The sequence below is a fragment of the Hyperolius riggenbachi genome, chromosome 4, assembly GCF_040937935.1.
Source record: "Hyperolius riggenbachi isolate aHypRig1 chromosome 4, aHypRig1.pri, whole genome shotgun sequence".
In the NCBI taxonomy this organism is placed as follows: Eukaryota; Metazoa; Chordata; class Amphibia; order Anura; family Hyperoliidae; genus Hyperolius; species Hyperolius riggenbachi.
The window spans coordinates 248,369,584-248,388,211 of NC_090649.1; the positions used below are offsets into that span (position 1 = coordinate 248,369,584).

Sequence of the window (18,628 nt, forward strand, 5' to 3'; positions counted from 1 at the left end):
TGTATATTCCCAGACATATACATGGATAAATATAATAAACAGAGCAGTTGTAATATGTACAAAGTAGGTATAACAAATACATGGTGTCATCAGTGTAGCGTAGCAAATGTGGGGTGAGCTGAAATGGACATATATAAATGTATATATATATATATACACACATACATACATACCCATGTACATAAATGTACACGCTAGTACATATGGTGCTCAATGCTGGTGTGGGTAGGGGAGTGGGGTATGCTGTGAAAGGTTAGGAAGTGGAGGGTATAGGGGGACTAACCGATTTTTAGGTGTGTAGGGATGTTTCGTTTTTTTGGGAGTGGGGATTGAATAGTATCTAGGGGTTTCTAGGGAGAATGTCGGGGTTAGTAGTCCCATGTAGTTTAAAAGGGAGATGCGGGGACAAATAATGGTGAGCAGCGTTTTAAAAAGGAATACTAGGGGTATGGGATGTGTGGGGAAAGTGTGGGGGGGGTTTTTTGTTTCTTATGCCATTAAATTCACTGTGGGGTGCGGGGGAATAGCCGAAAAGAGGGGAGGGATATGTTAAATCAGTGTCTGGTCCGTGCAGGACTCAGCTTAAGGTGGTGGGGAGAGTGCTAAAACATCATTAAACTAATCTAGGCAAGAGTAGTAAAATAAAATCCACTTACCAGCATTAGGTCCGGGTAACACCTGGCGCCTCGTTATCATGGTGCCCCGGACCTACTGTTTAAATGTGGCTTAGTGGTGTATCTGAGCCTATCAGAGGGTGGGGGGCAGCTCCTAATATTATTAATATTATCCATACCCCTAGTATTCCTTTTTAAAACGCTGCTCACCATTATTCTTAATCCTGAGTGAGGACAGGCTAATCTCCTCACCTGCTTATTTAGTGGTTACCTGGAGGTAACCCATGTTTGTGAGTATAATTTTGTACTCTATTTATTTTCCCATTATCACAACCTACTACACTATATTTTGGCTCTCGGTTCTTCTCTTCACATGTAATTGAGATCTATCAGTCTGGTAAAGGCTATAAAGCCATTTCTAAAGCTGTGGGACTCCAGCGAACCACAGTGAGAGCCATTATCCACAAATGGCAAAAACATGGAACAGTGATGAACCTTCCCAGGAGTGGCTGGCCGACCAAAATTACCCCAAGAGCGCAGAGAAAACTCATCCGAGAGGCCACAAAAGACCCCAGGACAACATCTAAAGAACTTCAGGCCTCACTTGCCTCAATTAAGGTCAGTGTTCACAACTCCACCATAAGAAAGAGACTGGGCAAAAACGGCCTGCATGGCAGATATCCAAGGCACAAACCACTTTTAAGCAAAAAGAACATTAAGGCTCGTCTCAATTTTGCTAAAAAAACATCTCAATGATTGCCAAGACTTGTGGGAAAATACCTTGTGGACCGCCGAGACAAAAGTTGAACTTTTTGGAAGGTGCGTGTCCTGTTAAATCTGTTGTAGAAGTAACACAGCATTTCAGCAAAAGAACATCATACCAACAGTAAAATATGGTGGTGGTAGTGTGATGGTCTGGGGTTGTTTTGCTGCTTCAGGACCTGGAAGGCTTGCTGTGATAGATGGAACCATGAATTCTACTGTCTACCAAAAAATCCTGAAGGAGAATGTCCGGCCATCTGTTCGTCAACTCAAGCTGAAGCGATCTTGGGTGCTGCAGCAGGACAATGACCCAAAAGACACCAGCAAATCCACCTCTGAATGGCTGAAGAAAAACAAAATGAAGACTTTGGAGTGGCCTAGTCAAAGCCCTGACCTGAATCCTATTGAGATGTTGTGGCATGACCTTAAAAAGGCTGTTCATGCTAGAAAACCCTCAAATAAAGCTGAATTACAACAATTCTGCAAAGATGAGTGGGCCAAAATTCCTCCAGAGCGCTGTAAAAGACTTGTTGCAAGTTATCGCAAACGCTTGATTGCAGTTATTGCTGCTAAGGGTGGCCCAACCAGTTATTAGGTTCAGGGGGCAATTTCTTTTTCACACAGGGCCATGTAGGTTTGGAGTTTTTTTTCTCACTAAATAATAAAAACCATCATTTAAAACTGCATTTTGTGTTCAATTATGTTATCTTTAACTAATGGTTAACGGTTTTTGATGAGCAGAAACATTTAAGTGTGACAAACATGCAAAAGAATAAGAAATCAGGAAGGGGGCAAATAGTTTTTCACACCACTGTACACATAGAGTTAACTGATCAAGTGTGAGGGGAATTTCCCCTCTCCTCATGGCTCAGTCTGCCGTCAGTTTTGGCGTCAGTAAAGTTTGAATGTATTTTGATAACAGTAAACAAAGAAGTTGCTACTAAAATGTATACACCAGTACTTAGCAGCACTTCCCAAACAATTCCTGTGTCAATTGAAAAAAATATGTGAATCGATAGTATTCCTTTAACACTATTCCTGCAACCGATATTTCTCGGGCGCAGAAAAACGTGTGCAGGAACGAAAAGACGAGTGTGTCCCCTGCCTAATCGGTCTACAGCAGAATTCACATTTAACTCCCAGACAATTCAATCATATTGGCCCATGTGTACTAGACATAAGGGTGTCTATTAATGGTGCAATTTTTAGTGATTTTTTTCGATAATATCGTTCAGATCGAACGAAAAGATTGTATGAGCAGGCCATGATTTACATCACAGGAGCCTATAGGCACAGATGTCCTGGAACCCTAGACCTCGCATCCATTAACCTACAAACCCCCACCAAACTGCACCTCAAGTGTGCTGGCTTGCCCAGCTATCACCTCTCCCTTACTTACCTTGCCCATCATTGGTAGCTACAGGTTCCCCTTAGAATTAGGTAGCCAAAGGTACCCTCAGTATTAAGTAGCTAGTGTTGCCCCGGACCAGAGGGAGATCTCATCAAAGGAATGCAGAAATAACCTCCCCTTTACGCTCTGCTCAGGACTCCGCATAGGGAAGGAGAGGGAGGTACTATGGGAGGGGAGGGAGCCGCCCTTCCATCCTGGTGGTGCCTAATCCTAAGACCTCCCTGGTGGTGCCTAACCCTGAATCTCCCCTGATGGTGCCTAACCCTAACCATCCCCCTGGTCATGCCTAACCCTTACCTTCCCCACTGCACAAACACCATTACACACATATAAACAATAATATATTTAATCCTTAAAATACTTCACTATAAATACCATGAATAGAATAATTTATATATTTGTAATAGAATAAATAGCGTTAAAAAAATCACATACACATTAATAATATTATAAATAGAAAAAAAAATTATATATATATATATATATATATATATATATATATATATATATATATATATATATATATATATATATATATATAAAATAGAATAGATAGCCTTACAATCACGTACGCCTTAAAAATCTTAAAATAACGGTAATATTAAAAGCGATATATTACAAAACTATAATCACCGCATTATAAGTGTAAAAACCAAAGTTAATACCAAAAGCGACGTATTTCCAAAAGAACAAGGTTGAAAACGATATTTAAGCATTATACGTATGAAAACGAATTTTAAATGATAAAAGAAGTGTAAACGATAATTTACTTGTTAAAAAAACGGAAAATAAGTAAAAGCTCCTATAAGCGAAATTTAAAAACGAAAAAATAAGTAAACCACAAAGTTAAAACGAACTTGTAAACGGTATTTGTAATAAACCTTATTCTGTAAACGAAAACTTTTGTTAAAGGAATACTATCGATACCCAAGTGTTCTAACATGACAGTGTGCAAATAATGTGTGAGTAGCTGTGTAAACATTTTCCTACTTTTCATGTTAAATATCAGAGGCAAAAGCTGTTATTTATTGAGGGTAGGATTTAGCTTTATTGGGACAAATCAATTGCAGAAGGGGTGTCTGCTTCAAATGTACAGCCAGAGTTGCATATCAGACTACTACAGAAAGCAAATATCAAACATATCAAACTCTGAAAGCAAAAACAGTATGAAAAAGCTGTGACAGTTACATTTCCTCTGCTCTCTTCAGACAGGTCAGTCAGAAACACAGGACACAGGAGCTGCTGCTGTCTGTCGCACACAGAGTTACAGTACACATAGAGTTAACTGATCAAGTGTGAGGGGAATTTCCCCTCTCCTCATGGCTCAGTCTGCCGTCAGTTTTGGCGTCAGTAAAGTTTGAATGTATTTTGATAACAGTAAACAAAGAAGTTGCTACTAAAATGTATACACCAGTACTTAGCAGCACTTCCCAAACAATTCCTGTGTCAATTGAAAAAAATATGTGAATCGATAGTATTCCTTTAACACGATTCCTGCAACCGCTATTTCTCGGGCGCCCTTTTTTCCTGTCGGGCGCCCAATAGCCGATATTTTGCATTGCAGTCTATGGCGGCGCCCTTTTTGTCCTTTTTTACTGGCCCACCTACTGAAACTCTGCTGCATGCTGCTGGGGGGAAAAAAAGAGACTCGCACAACACAGCCCACGGACCGGCAGTGGGCTGCGGACCGGGTGTTGTTGACCCCTGGGCTAGTTCACACTTAATGTTAATGTGTTTTTCACGTGCAGAAAAAAAAAACTGACATCCCGCAGGATAATTATGCACATTTTATCAGTTTTCCATAACAATTACGTTAGCAGCTGTGAAAAAAACATGTTTTTCTGCATACAAATAAACATGGTGTGCAGAAAAAACACGCCGAAAAACGTGTGCAGGAACGAAAAGACGAGTGTGTCCCCTGCCTAATCGGTCTACAGCAGAATTCACATTTAATTCCCAGACAATTCAATCATATTGGCCCATGTGTACTGGTACTGGTTGAACTCGATGGACGTATGTCTTTTTTCAACCAAAATAACTATGTAACTATGTACTAGACATAAGGGTGCCGATTAATGGTGCAATGTTTAGTGATTTTTTTCGATAATATCGTTCAGATCGAACGAAAAGATTGTATTTAATCGATTCAAAGCATTCATGTGCACAAAAACACAAAACACAACATGTGGAAAAAGAGCACACATTAACAGACACGCAAATTCATAGTGCTAGCATGAAAGGGCTGTTATGCTCCCAGTTTGGGAAGCCTTCAGCGCGTGGTCGCTCCCAGCTGTAGAGGATGCCAGATGGGCCATGAGCAGGCCATGATTTACATCACAGGAGCCTATAGGCACAGATGTCCTGGAACCCTAGACCTCGCATCCATTAACCTACAAACCCCCACCAAACTGCACCTCAAGTGTGCTGGCTTGCCCAGCTATCACCTCTCCCTTACTTTCCCTGCCCATCATAGGTAGCTAAAGGTGCCCCTTAGAATTAGGTAGCCAAAGGTACCCTCAGTATTAAGTAGCTAGTGCTGCCCCGGACCAGAGGGAGATCTCTTCAAAGGAATGCAGAAATAAACTCCACTTTACGCTCTGCTCAGGACTCCGCATAGGGAAGGAGAGGGAGGTACTATGGGAGGGGAGGGAGCCACCCTTCCATCATCAGGCGCCTGTAGGCAAGTGGTTCGTGCATCGGTACCTACTTGTACATGCCCAGGCTGGATGCACTCCTGAATGGAAGGGAGCATGGCTGGTAGAAATCTATTTGACTGGGAAGAATATAGGTTTAAAGGGACCCTGTGCTGGAATTGTGGGCTCTAGGATACAAGAAGCCACTGGATCATCTGGTGGCTCCCAGCTACCTAGGTAAGTACCTATTTTTTAAATCGCTTCAGGCTTACTTTGGGTGATGCAAAAGTAAAGGGAAAGGTAGGGAACAGTAGGTTCTTTGAGATAACTCTCAACATATAAAAGATATAAACAAGTAAGAGCCAATCTAGTGTAGTATAAACTACGGGCAGCGTGGTGGCGTAGTGGATAGCAAGGCTGGAGAGGTTGTAATCTCGAGAGTTACTTTTCAAGAGAAAGGAAGCTCCACTGGAATAATGGCTGGATTAGTAACACTGTGGCCATATTAACATATGCAGATGGCACCCAAACAGCCTATTTTAAAGTGAGCCCAAGGTAAAAATAAACTGATCTGATTAACAAATGTATTTATCCTCCTACTTCTAAAAATAACCTTTTTTTTGGCCATCCCATGCTTTTATTTTATATTTAAACATTTACAAAGTAGATTGAATGTTTAGTTGCTGCTGCTCAATAGCAGTCTATTAAGTGTCCCAGGGTTAAAATACATGAACTATTGACTTTTTTTTCTATCTCTCCCTGCTCTCAGAAGTTGTATTCTGCCAGGAAAACTTTATGGCTGTAATTTGCTTATCAGTGAGGTTTAATATAGTCCCAACAAGGTACGAAAAAGACAGAAGCTGTCACTTCCATGCCTAGAAATTTTCAGGCAGCAAAAAACAGCCTGGTTATTAATATGTTTTGTACTGTACATTCACATGGTTATCTCATCATGTCACATGTCGCCTCGGTACACTTTCAAGGAAAGAGTGTCCCAAGAGGAAATGCTTTCCTGCCCCCTGGGCCAGTTCTCCCAGGACTGTGGCCGGTATGGATTGGGACTCGATACTTTGGCTGACAATTTGGGCCGAGTTCTTTGCAAGGCTAATGATGAGTTCTGCTGCTTTGGAGGGGGGCAGAAGGTCGACAGTACAGCCCATGATGCACCAAATGTGGTGAGCAGGAGAACAATGACCACATCCTGTACCGGCCGAGACGATCTGCCATTGTATCAAGGGGGAGGATCTCAGGCCGCTGTACACATGCTAGATTCTTGGCAGATGCATCCCTGACTAGCCACCATGTCCGAGAATCATGTAACATGTGCACAAGGTTTTACTCGGCTCTTTATGAGATCTTTATCAGCTAGTCACGCTCCACTAAATGGGAAGAAAAGAACTCATAACATTGAACTTAAAATTATACTCAGCCTCCCACCAGAGTTGGGTGGATATTAATCTTTTAATGCAGCATTCAAGTTAGTAAATTGACTGATGTAAATCACAATATAGAGTCGAGTGTCTCCATATTTCACAGCGGAAATTATCACACTGAGTAAATGGATGCAAATGATAGTGCTACATGAATTAACAACAGTAATATTTGTTGAGCGTATTTCGGCTGAACTCCAAGAAGACACTTCAAGCATTTGTACCAGCTGTTTATGTAGGTACAGTATGTTAAGAGCGAGGTCTATTTATAAAAAAAAATTGCCATTTTTCACACTTTACTAATATGATTGCATCTTTTGTAATCATATCTGCAGTTATGTGTTCATGTTTTCTATTAGTTTATGCAGGTCTGTAGGTTGAAGTAGATATTTAAATTCATTTTACATTATATGGAACATTTGCCTGCCTATAAATACTGTATTTAAACTGATGTGTGGGGAAAAACTGATCTGTGGAACCGGGTCAGCTTTTAAAAGGCATCCATTTTTTATCTGTAACCCTCCATTGTGTTAGTATGTCCTCCTCTGTTCTGTTAGCGCAATGCATCCTTCAATCTGGAAAAGTCGCTCTCGCACCAAACTTGCAGTCCATTTGGTGAAATGAAATGAGCGGATCCGTTCTAATGGAGCAATATGAACAGATCCTATTGATTAACATAGGATCCGTTCATCTCGAGAAGGGCCCAGTCCGTTTAGTTTTTAATACCAGTGTGGACTGGCTCTTATAGTACTGCCTTACAGTGCTGCCTTACAGAGTGCCAAACCTTCCTGCATTTATGTCAGTGTATTTGTATACCACTCTATCAGTTCAGTTGCATTTGTTAATTACATTAACAATTAATTACTCTACTTTATGAATTTTGTCCTCAGGTATGGAATATGGCCATATGGAATATTTAAGAAATTGGGAGTTCCGGGACCCTCTCCAGTACCATTTATTGGAACATTCCTGGGATTTAGACATGTAAGTGTATTATTTCATTCGAGATTTCAGGTCCCCAAATTCAGCAGTAACACAGATAATATCTAAGGCAAACTCCAAAAGAAAAGTACAATGGCAGATCGATGGGTTGAATCAATAATGTCCGTTCTAAGCATTACTGATTGCTTAGCACTTGTACCACAACTGCCTTATCTTCCCACCCCATGCAGTCTCACCTCCCACAGACACTTGTCACTGTCAACGGCACAATCATCCACCTAACCACACAAGCCCGCAGCCTGGATGTCACCCTGGACTTAGCCTTCTCCTTCACCCCCCACATCTAAACCATTGCTAGGGCCTGCGATTTCCAATTACGCAACATCTCCAAGATCCGGCATTTCATGACCCCAGACACTGCCAAACTCCTTGTCCATGCCCTCATCATCTCCCACCTGAACTACTGACACTCCCTCCTGTCAGGCCTTGCTCAAAACCGCATCACCCCCCTACAATCCATCATGAACGCAGCAGCCAGACTACTCTACTCCTCCCACCGCTCTGTCTCCACGACTCCCCTATGCAAATCCCTTCACTGGCTTCCAATTCGCTTCAGAATCAGCTTCAAGATCCTATGTTTGGCCTACAAATCTATATACATGTCCTGCCCAACCTACATCTCTGACCTGGTCAGCAGATACACACCTGTCTGCCCACTTCGCTCCTCCAACAACCTCCTCCTAACCACACCACGCATCTCGCACTCCCATGCATGACTACAGGACTTCACTAGAGTTGCCCCCATCCTGTGGACCTCTCTCCCACTGCCCATCAGGCTTGCCCCCTCCTTCAACACCTTCAAAAAAGCACTCAAAACTAACTTCTTCCATCAGGCCTACCTCACCTCGATGCTGCCCTAACTCTCTCTGCCGAGAACTTCTTGATGCACCCCCCCTCCTTTCGTGTCACCACCCCTCCCTCTAGATTGTAAGCCTTTGGAAGGACCCTCTTCCCTTGTGTATCATACTTGATTGTACATCCTACACAGAATATGTGAACTTGTATTATTAGCACTACCACTCCAGTATATGATCTGGCATTGTATTACTACCTGTATTGTGTTGTGCATCTTACTGCTTATTACCTGTACTGTTGTATCTGATGTCTATTACCTGTATTGTGCTGTTATCATTGTCTGTAATCCTATGTATTGTACAGTGCTGCGTAATATGTTGGCGCCATATAAATCTAATAAATAATAATAATAATAACTGCCTCATTGCAATAAAACAACTAGACAAGTCATTACTTAAAAATACATGCTGTAATTTTGTATATGTACTTATGTGATGTATGTTTACTATTGCAGGGCGTGGTGCAATTTGACATGCAATGCTTCAAAAATTATGGAAAAATGTGGGGGTGAGTAAAAATACTCGAAAACATACAGCTCTATGGCAAGAACACCGCTTATGATACGCTATAGTTTTAATGCCACCGGCTCCCATGTCTAAAAACAGTTGAGTTCTGTACCTCAGTCAGGAGCCGATTTCATTGGCTCCTGACCCCCTGATCATTATGAGCCAATCACAGTGATCAGGACGTGAATAAAGAAAAAAAAAAGGCTCTGGTCCTTAAAGTGAACCTCTGGACTAAAAATCTACTCAGCAGAACTGAAAAGGCTTGGTGTTTCTTTAACAGTTCACAGCATCAGAACTTTGTTTTTCTTACCAAAGAATCATTTTTAGCTGCATTTTTTAGCTAAGCTCCACCCATCAAAGAAAACTGTCTGGGATTTTTTTTCCTGATGCTGTGCAAAGCATGATGGGATTTCCTATGTTGTTATTCACGTTGCCTAGCAACTGGGAGGGGTGATAAGGACACAGGACAGTTGGAACTGTGTCTCATGCTCCCTGTCACCTCCTTTCACCCAAAAAAGATGGCTGCCCTCATGAAAATCAAACATTTGCCTGTTCTTTTAAAAGAGGGTGGGTAAGAGATTATATTACCTATCTATTTTAATTAACATAACTAATGTAACTTAATGACAGTATGTTTGTTTAGGCTGAAGTTCCTCTTCTGGACCTTGATTACTGAAATGTGCTCCCTGTTTACGTCCAGTTATTCCTGCCAGTGTGGAGATTTCAATCATCCCTGCCATCTGATGTCATCGCTCTCGTCATTCCCACCGCTGTTCGCGTGACGCTCTGCTGTCACACTGACTTCTGCCTATTGGTCAGGAGTCAATTTCCTTGGCTCCTGACCCCATGATTGCTGTGAGCCAATCACAGCAATCACAGTACTAAAAAGGGCACGGACGGCTCTGGTCTTAAATCGGCCTGAGCCATCCTGTTTGGAAATGGTTAAAGTGGCCAGAGCCTGCAGTACCAAAGAAGTGAATAAAAACAGATTATCCCCATTTTAGAGACAAAACCTTGCTCTCATGACTACATTTCCTCAAGCAGTATTTGGTGTGCAAAATTAATTCAGATTAATCTATTCAAGTCCTTGTCTACCCTAATATACATATTTTTAAACAAATATTACTGCCCCCCCCCCCACCCCATTGCCATTGCTAAGTAAAATATGTATATAAACTTCAGCGCTAAATGGTACTCCGTTATTTCATTCCGTCACCAACACCCATCACAGTGCAGGCTTACCAGCTTCCAAAAGAGACCCAAGTTAGAAGGTCTGAGCGTCTGTATATTATCCACCATGATCACAGCTTCCTAGAAACGTCTCAAGTCTCCATGTGTCCGCCGGCCTCTTTCCAACAGTATGGATGTTCCCAGCATATATATGATAAATAAATAAACAGATCTAAGTGTATCCTTTTAAAAAATCACTGTTTATTAAAAGTTCATAAAAAGATCCAATCCAGTACTCACTTCCGGGCCCTTGTAACAGGGACCTGCAGTGGAGAAGTGCGTATACGCAGGTGTATCTCAATAGGGTGCCGTCCTTTCATCCACTATCCGCCTGCCCCCGATCAGGTTTTGCAAACGCGTCATCAGGGGTTTATGGAAGCCCCTGATGACGTGTTTGGAAAACCTGGTCGGGCGGTATTCTCTAGCATGTAGAACCTTAGCAAGGCAACCAAGTAAGTATATACTGTACCCACCAATGTTTGCATTATTCATTGTATAACTCCATTGCAGTTGATGGTAACTATTAATAATAATGTTCATAATTTGTAATTACTGTTTTATACATCATTACTAACTTTTTTATTTGTATTGTGTTGCAGCCTTTACGATGGAAGACAACCAGTTCTTGCAATTTTGGACCCAGTTATTATAAAAACCATTCTAGTTAAAGAGTGTTACACGAACTTCACAAACAGGCGGGTAAATATTTTTGAAAAGTGTTCATGTTCTTTAGGACTAAGGTAGTTTTGTTTTGCTGCTGCATGCCAGCCTGGTGGACATTGCCCTGCTTGGCAATTACAGTATTACTGTGCCTTGTGTGCATGGGCAGTCCAAACAGTATTAGAATAATAATTAGATGGAATGCCAATATCTTATACATATGATTGTGTTAAATATATCATACATGTCAATATGTGTGGACTATATTACCACAGCATTTTCCAAAGTATCATCATACATTCATACGTAGGTGCACAAATATCCATCATAAATCAAAATACATCACATCCCACCTCAGTGGATATCTATTTACATAGAGTGGTCAATACATAAGTAACAGACAATACTAACAGCCCAAACTGGTAACAATCTACAAAGCAGAAAATGTGGAGAAACAGATAGTCACAACATATAAAGTAGCCAGAGTTTTACCCTGCAAAGTCAATGTAGGGTTTGTATAACGTTCAGGGTATTGCACTTTCAGCAGAGGTTTGTTGTTACAGAGGTGGCCGTCCGCTGGTGCCTAACACTTAACCCCCACCCCCTATGTCGTCTAACTTTAACCAATCCCAAACTAGCCCCCCCCCCCCCTCCGCAAAGCTGCCATTCGTGGCAATGAACAGAAATTTGGATGCCCCAAAATGATGACGTATATAATGCAGCAGTTTGCATAGCAGGAAGCCCTGGTTTTATGGGGGGCATCTTGTGTGCCGAAAATTTCCGATCATCATCTGTTAATCGCGTCATTTATAATGGGCACCTATAGCACTGCCCTTCTTTTTGAGGCAGCTCCGGTGCCCATTTTTCCAGCTTCGAAGCGAAGGTTAAATCTCCCAATGCAAGGGAGTGTGTGTTTAGTCAAATCACAGGGCTTACCACCCAGGTAAAAGGAACCTAAAGCAGGTCTACTACGGAAATCTAAAAAAAGCCCTGAAGGAAAAGGGTGGCTCTTCCAGCCTTTGTAGAACCCTTGGAACAAAAAGATGTGTGTGGGTTGGGCAGGGGTGTTTTTAGCCTTTTTGTCACTCCAGGCAAGATGTCCTGTGTCACCCCCACCCCCCTCAAAAAAAAAAAAAAACACACCCACACACTAGACTAGAGAATATAAACTATGCGTCCTATAGGGTGGATGCATAATACAGGGAGTCCCTGAGATACAAACAACCTGCCGATCCTGTTGCATTTCATTGCACACCCCCTTCCTGCACTACCCCAGCTTAGTGTGTAAATGCAGAGTATAGTGCAGCAGAAGCGGTGCTCTCACCTATCTGCTGAAATTCAGTGCTGTACTTCCACCTGTCCGCTCACCACTCGCCCTAGTGGCCAACATCTCCTGCTGCATGTAGTGTGATTACATGCTACATGAGGAGAGCCAGCACTAGAGGGAGCAGAAAACATACAGGATGGTCACACAGGCACAGCACTGGACTCCAAAGGTGAGGTTAGGGTAAAGCTTCTGCTGCGCTATACTCTGCCTTTACACACTGGACTGAGGGAGCGCAAGAGGGGGACAAGAACCGATAGTGGGACAAGGGGTTTTGAGGGAGGCACAAAGGGGAACAGAAGGAGGCACAGTGGAACAGAGGGAGGCACAGAGGGACGCACACAGAGTCAGATCATCCACAAGGCAACTTAGGCAGGTGCCTAGGGCCTGGAGAGAGTCTTGGGGCCCGTTTTTTACTAGCCCCCAACAAATCTTGCCAAAAAAGTTAGGTGACCATCAAAGGGTTGCCCAGAGTCGTTGCTTGCCTAGGGCACCATTTCACCTTTATCCATCTCTGGATGCACAGAGGGATTAAAGGTGGCTCAAGGAGACAAAAGGAGGCACAAAAGGGGACAGAAGGAGGCACAAACACCCATAGGGGCAATGCTTCATTCTGGAGGCATGGCCTAGTTAAGGGGTGGGGCTTAATCAGGACATGACCCTCCTAGAACCGATGGCACTCCAGGCAGTGGCCTGTAAAGCCTATGCTAAAACCACCCCTGGGGTTTGTAATCTATGAGATGGGTACAGCAGAGAGTGATTTCACAGAGAATCACACAGTGTTTTTTTTTAATTGACAGGTTGTAGCAATGTGATAAAGTATAATATGGTTTTGGGTCCCCAATTACAGACCAAAAATTGAAAATCATCTTCTCTTTCTAGGAAATATTGCCCTAAAATTACAATATCCATATAATAACTAACAAACTTTTCTCTGATACAGAATTTTGGCCTTAATGGACCTGTGGAGTCAGCTATCACAATTGCTGAGGATGATCAATGGAAAAGGATTCGTACAGTACTCTCTCCCACATTTACCAGTGGGAGATTGAAAGAGGTAAGCCTACTGTATAGCATTCAGCTTCAGCAGATCTCTGAAAGGCCCATATTCAAGATGCCCTGTCTAGAATTTGGAATTCCGTCTCATTTACTATAATGTTTTGAATAATGTTCACAATAAATTCTGTAAGTACAAAAGGCAGAGGATTCATGTGAATGCCAGAAAACTAACATTTTTAATCATCAGTGGCACTCTTCATACTGTTTGAAAGAATACTACTATTAGCTTTTTTGTTTTCATACTGATCTGGAGTTGTGTCTTTATGGACTATAGATGTGATCTAACATGCTAATACTTTTCCCATTAGATGTTCCAGATAATGAAGGATTACTCAGACACACTAATAAAAAATGTACAAGTTTATGTTGACAAAGATGAGCCATGTTCTGTGAAGGAGTGAGTATTTTCTGTAATGAGAATATTTTGACAGCTAAAATTATGAAGCATTGCAATATACACACATCATCAAATCCAACAACCATGCAGTGTGAGGTCCTCCTTACCCTACAACACTGGACAAAGGATGTGCAGCAATGACTACTTCTAACCAAGGGATGCAGTCCAAACCCTCATAATACCGACCATAATCAAATACTTATGAAGTAACTATGGATTTTATACTAAAAAGCAGGAAAGCATGTGGGAAAAATCATGACATTTCCCTTTCTAGAAAGTATCCTTTTTCTTCCTCTCATGGAATTTGAACCCCTCAAGGTCCTGTAATGAGTGTGGTACAAGTGGCCTGATGCCTCTTCCAGGCCATACAAGTGACTTGTATGTCCTGAAAGAGACTTTTTTTTACATAGTTGACCAGGTGATCAATGTGGTCACTGAAACTATGGAACAAGTTAGAGGGTAGCTGCCCTGTCAATGAAACTTGCTTCCTTTACCAGTAAGCAGGCAGAGTATACCAAATATGAAGCATATGCTAAATCAATGACATTGTTTATCACAGTGTTGAAGGAAGACTTTTGCAGTATAAATTGAGCCCACAAAACAAATTGATAGAGGAAGGACACTTCTCATTACATGGAAATCCTATTCCCAAGGCTTAGTAATTCTGCACATCAAAAATACTGTTCATGATGTGGTTTGGGCTTTCTTAGTGGCCTGTGAGCAGAGGTACTGGTTTAAATATACAGGATTTTATTTCTGGAGTGGCTCACCAGCAAGGTCAGATTTATAATCTTTCCACCCAAAGATGGAGTTTGTTGTGTCCCCCTCCATATGCAGCAAACCCCTCTTCCATGTTTACCATACATGTTCTGAAACCCCTCTCTTCCATGTATCCATGTACTGCTCTCTTCTACCATGCACTACACTCACACATACACACACACACACGCCCGTGCACACGCACACACAAATATAACATTATTTCTTATGTTTGTTTTCTAGTGTTCTTGGGGCCTTCAGCCTGGATGTCGTTACCAGCAGCTCATTCAGTGTGAATATTGATTCCCTAAACAATCCTAATGACCCATTTGTTGCACATACTAAAAAACTTCTAAAGATTGGATTATTTAGCCCATTGCTTATTTTTGTAGGTAAAGTAGCTTTTTTTATTGTTATTTAGATTTTAATAGGTTAATATTAAATAGCACCACCAACAGCTATTCTGATTGAAACCACAGAAATTTAATTTTGTGGCTTGTATCACTTGGTTATCTGTCACTTTTTAGATTGTTATAGTTATAAAAGTGTCAATAGGCAGAAAATATAAAAAAAAAGTGTCTTCTTGCTGCTCTAGCCCTGCCCTAGGGTGCTGTTTTTGGAGCTGGGAAAAAAGGGCGCAGGCCGCTAGTGGACAAAAAGGGCGCCGCCATTCACTCCCATAATAAATAGCGTTTAATGGACGCCGAGTAGGAAAAAAGGGCGCCGGAGCTAAATAAAGTTTACAAACGGCGCCAGGAGCTAAATAAAGTTTACAAACGGCGCCCGGAGATGTTTAATGATTTATAACTGAACTTGTGGTGATTTACGTTTATAAAATGCACCCGTGCCGAATAACGTTTATGAAAATTCTAAACATATTTATCTTATTTAAATAATTAAAACATTATTTAAAGTTTTATCCCTTACTGTTTGTAAAACATTATTATTCACAAAATAAAGCGATCAGTACGTAACGTAAATTGCAAAATATTTTTTGCATGCACAATTAGTAAAACATTATTATCCACATAATAAAGGGGGTCTTAGGTTTAGGCACCAACAGGGAGGTCTTAGGTTTAGGCACCAATAGGGGGGTCTAGGGGTTAGGGGTAGGTACAGGGAGGGGTACTTAGGCAACAACAGGGGGGGTCTTAGGTTTAGGCACCAACAGGGGGGTCTTAGGTTTAGGCACCAATAGGGGGGTCTTAGGTTTAGGCACCAACAGGGGGGTCTTAGGTTTAGGCACCAACAGGGGGATCTTAGGTTTAGGCACCAACAGGGGGGTCTAGGGGTTAGGGGTAGGTACAGGGAGGGTTACTTAGGCACCAACAGGGGGGGTCATAGGTTTAGGCACCAACAGGGGGGTCTTAGGTTTAGGCACCAACAGGGGGGTCTTAGGTTTAGGCACCAACAGGGGGGTCTTAGGTTTAGGCACCAACAGGGGGGTCTTAGGTTTAGGCACCAACAGGGGGGTCTTAGGTTTAGGCACCAACAGGGGGGTCTTAGGTTTAGGCACCAACAGGGGAGTCTAGGGGTTAGGGATAGGTACAGGGAGGGTTCTGTGTAAGAGTAGGCATAGTTTTAGTAAAATTTTAGTAATAATTACTAATGTATTACAACACTTATTACGAACGTAGTTATATTTATATCATCTTATAAACAATATTTTCAGATTTTATTATAAAAACAAACCATAAATGAAGGTTATTCACAATAATATACAATTATAACAATTAAACATATATTATTGTTTTTTTTATAAACGTAATTATAAGTTTAACTTTTGAAACAGGGAAGATTAACGTTTTCACAATTTCCGATTTCATAAACATTATTTAATGATTTATAATTTTGTTAAACATTATTTGTAAACGAAATATAGCACACTATTTTTATAAACCCTATTAATGATTAATTATTATTTAGAGTTTACACCCCGCGCCCTTTTTGTCCAGGCGCCCTTTTTGTACGTACGCGCTGTTTTTAGATGAAGAGGAGGTGTTGTCATATGACCACACTTTTTTCTTTTCATTCTATCTGGTGCTAACTCCAAAGCTAAAGGAAAGGTGCCTCCATAAATGACTATAGAATATGATGGTTGCTTGTGGGTATTGCAACCTTGCATTCTATTACTCACCTGGGTGTTGATTTTCATCTTAAATGAGCCTGAATTATCTGTAACCTCTGACTGGTCCCTGTTCATATAAAAGACTCCCTCTGCCTGCACTCCAAGCCCGAGATAGCGTTTTATTAGCAACTCTTCATCTATCTGATCCCTTGATTGATTGTAATCTGATATCCCATGTAAGCCGTTTCGCTACAGAGAGAAATTAGCAGTGCTCCTAATCAGGCTGCATCTGAAATGACTACCAACAGAGGTGTGCAGCGCCCCCTAGATGCTGAATACACACCTTGGATTCAAAACAGATACAAACTATGCACTAAACCCTAAACTCAGATCAATATGGAATGCAAACTGAATTAGCACATGATGCAGTGAGCCATATATATTATATACAGCAGGAAGAGGTGGCAGCGCTTCACAAGGCAGGCTGCATTTAAAATTACCAACTGCATGGATGTGCAGAGGCTAAATATAGGCAGGCTGTGTAACCTGCCTATATTTAGGCTCTGCACACGAAACAGGTGGTTTCAGCACACGAAGCTCATTGCCAGGCGCCGAAACCAGGCGCCCCATAGCAGCAATGTTATGCTGCGTGGGGCACATAAGGGTAATTTGGGGCTTTGGCTGTTGCTGGACCCCGAATTACATCTCCCTCCTAGCTGCGACAACTCGGAGGGGGAATAGTATTTAACGCCGCCAGGGAGTTTGGCGTCAGCAGGAAGAGCCGTCATTCTGCTCTCTCGGCACCCATCTCACAGGTGACGCATACATACGTATGCTCTGCACATCCATGTGGATGGACATTTAGATGCAGCCTGCTTTGTGAAGCGCTGCCACCTCCTCCTGATGTATAGATAACTTCTGGCCAGTTTACTGACTATGGCCTCAATTCACTAAGCAGTTTAGACTAGTCTTCTGATGGGTTTTAGTCTACTGATGGTTTGGTGTACTGTTTTAGACCTGTTTTTAGACCTGGTCTAAAACATTCGGTAATTAAGTCAGTAAAGCAGGAGAAATGATCAAAAGATGCAAATCAGAAAGTCAAACAAGGAGTAACCACGCCCACTTTTTCTGACAGAGATTAGACCAGCTAATTTGTCGGTAAAGTAATTCTGTGAGGTATTTTAGATGTGAGGATGGAACCTTTTGAATTAATTATGTAGGAGTTTAATTGTACCCAGAGGAGAGCTCATCAAAGGAGAAGGATGTCAGTCATAGCTACTCATTTGTGAATTGCATCTTTTGATCATTTCCCCTGCTTTACCCACCTAATTACAGAATGTTTTAGACCAGGTCTAAAAACAGGTCTAAAACATTCGGTAGTTATTAGTGAATGCCCTTTTCATGCAACTGGTTTACACCAAACCATCAGTAGACTAAAAACCATCAGTAGACTAGTCTAAACTGCTTAGTGAATTGAGGCCTATGTCTCTGTTTGGCTCCTTGGATATACATTGGTTTCCTCAGCCTCAGACCCAGTACTTTGTGTGACTGAAGTCCTGGCAGAAATCCATAGTCGGGTAGATATTTCACGTCTCCCATTCACACGGGAGCTTGGCTAAAGATGAAGCTCACAGTGGAGACTGGAGTATTGGGTCTGAGAAGTTGGTGATCACCTGGCCACCTTGCATGTCTCTTTTAAATGTCCACCACATTTTAAATACCATATATTCCGACGTATAAGACGACTGGGCGTATAAGACGACCCCCCCAACTTTTCCAGTTAAAATATAGAGTTTGGGATATACTCGCCATATAAGACTACTCCTCTTCCAACGCACACCAAATAAAAGTTAAAAACACATCATATACTGGTGTAGGAACAGATACTGGTGCTGTACTGTATGTGGTACCCAGTATA

The 18,628-nt window shown here is 41.7% G+C and overlaps 1 protein-coding gene across 1 annotated transcript in view; it reads left to right on the forward strand.

The window, feature by feature from the left end:
* LOC137503712 (cytochrome P450 3A9-like) overlaps window positions 1-18,628 on the forward strand; it is a 124,368-nt gene that overhangs the window by 20,927 nt on the left and 84,813 nt on the right. Inside the window, exons 2-7 of the mRNA XM_068231107.1 lie at window positions 7,741-7,834; window positions 9,162-9,214; window positions 11,043-11,142; window positions 13,371-13,484; window positions 13,795-13,883; window positions 14,886-15,034. Coding sequence (XP_068087208.1) covers window positions 7,741-7,834; window positions 9,162-9,214; window positions 11,043-11,142; window positions 13,371-13,484; window positions 13,795-13,883; window positions 14,886-15,034 — 599 coding nt within the window. The remainder of the gene's footprint in view (window positions 1-7,740; window positions 7,835-9,161; window positions 9,215-11,042; window positions 11,143-13,370; window positions 13,485-13,794; window positions 13,884-14,885; window positions 15,035-18,628) is intronic.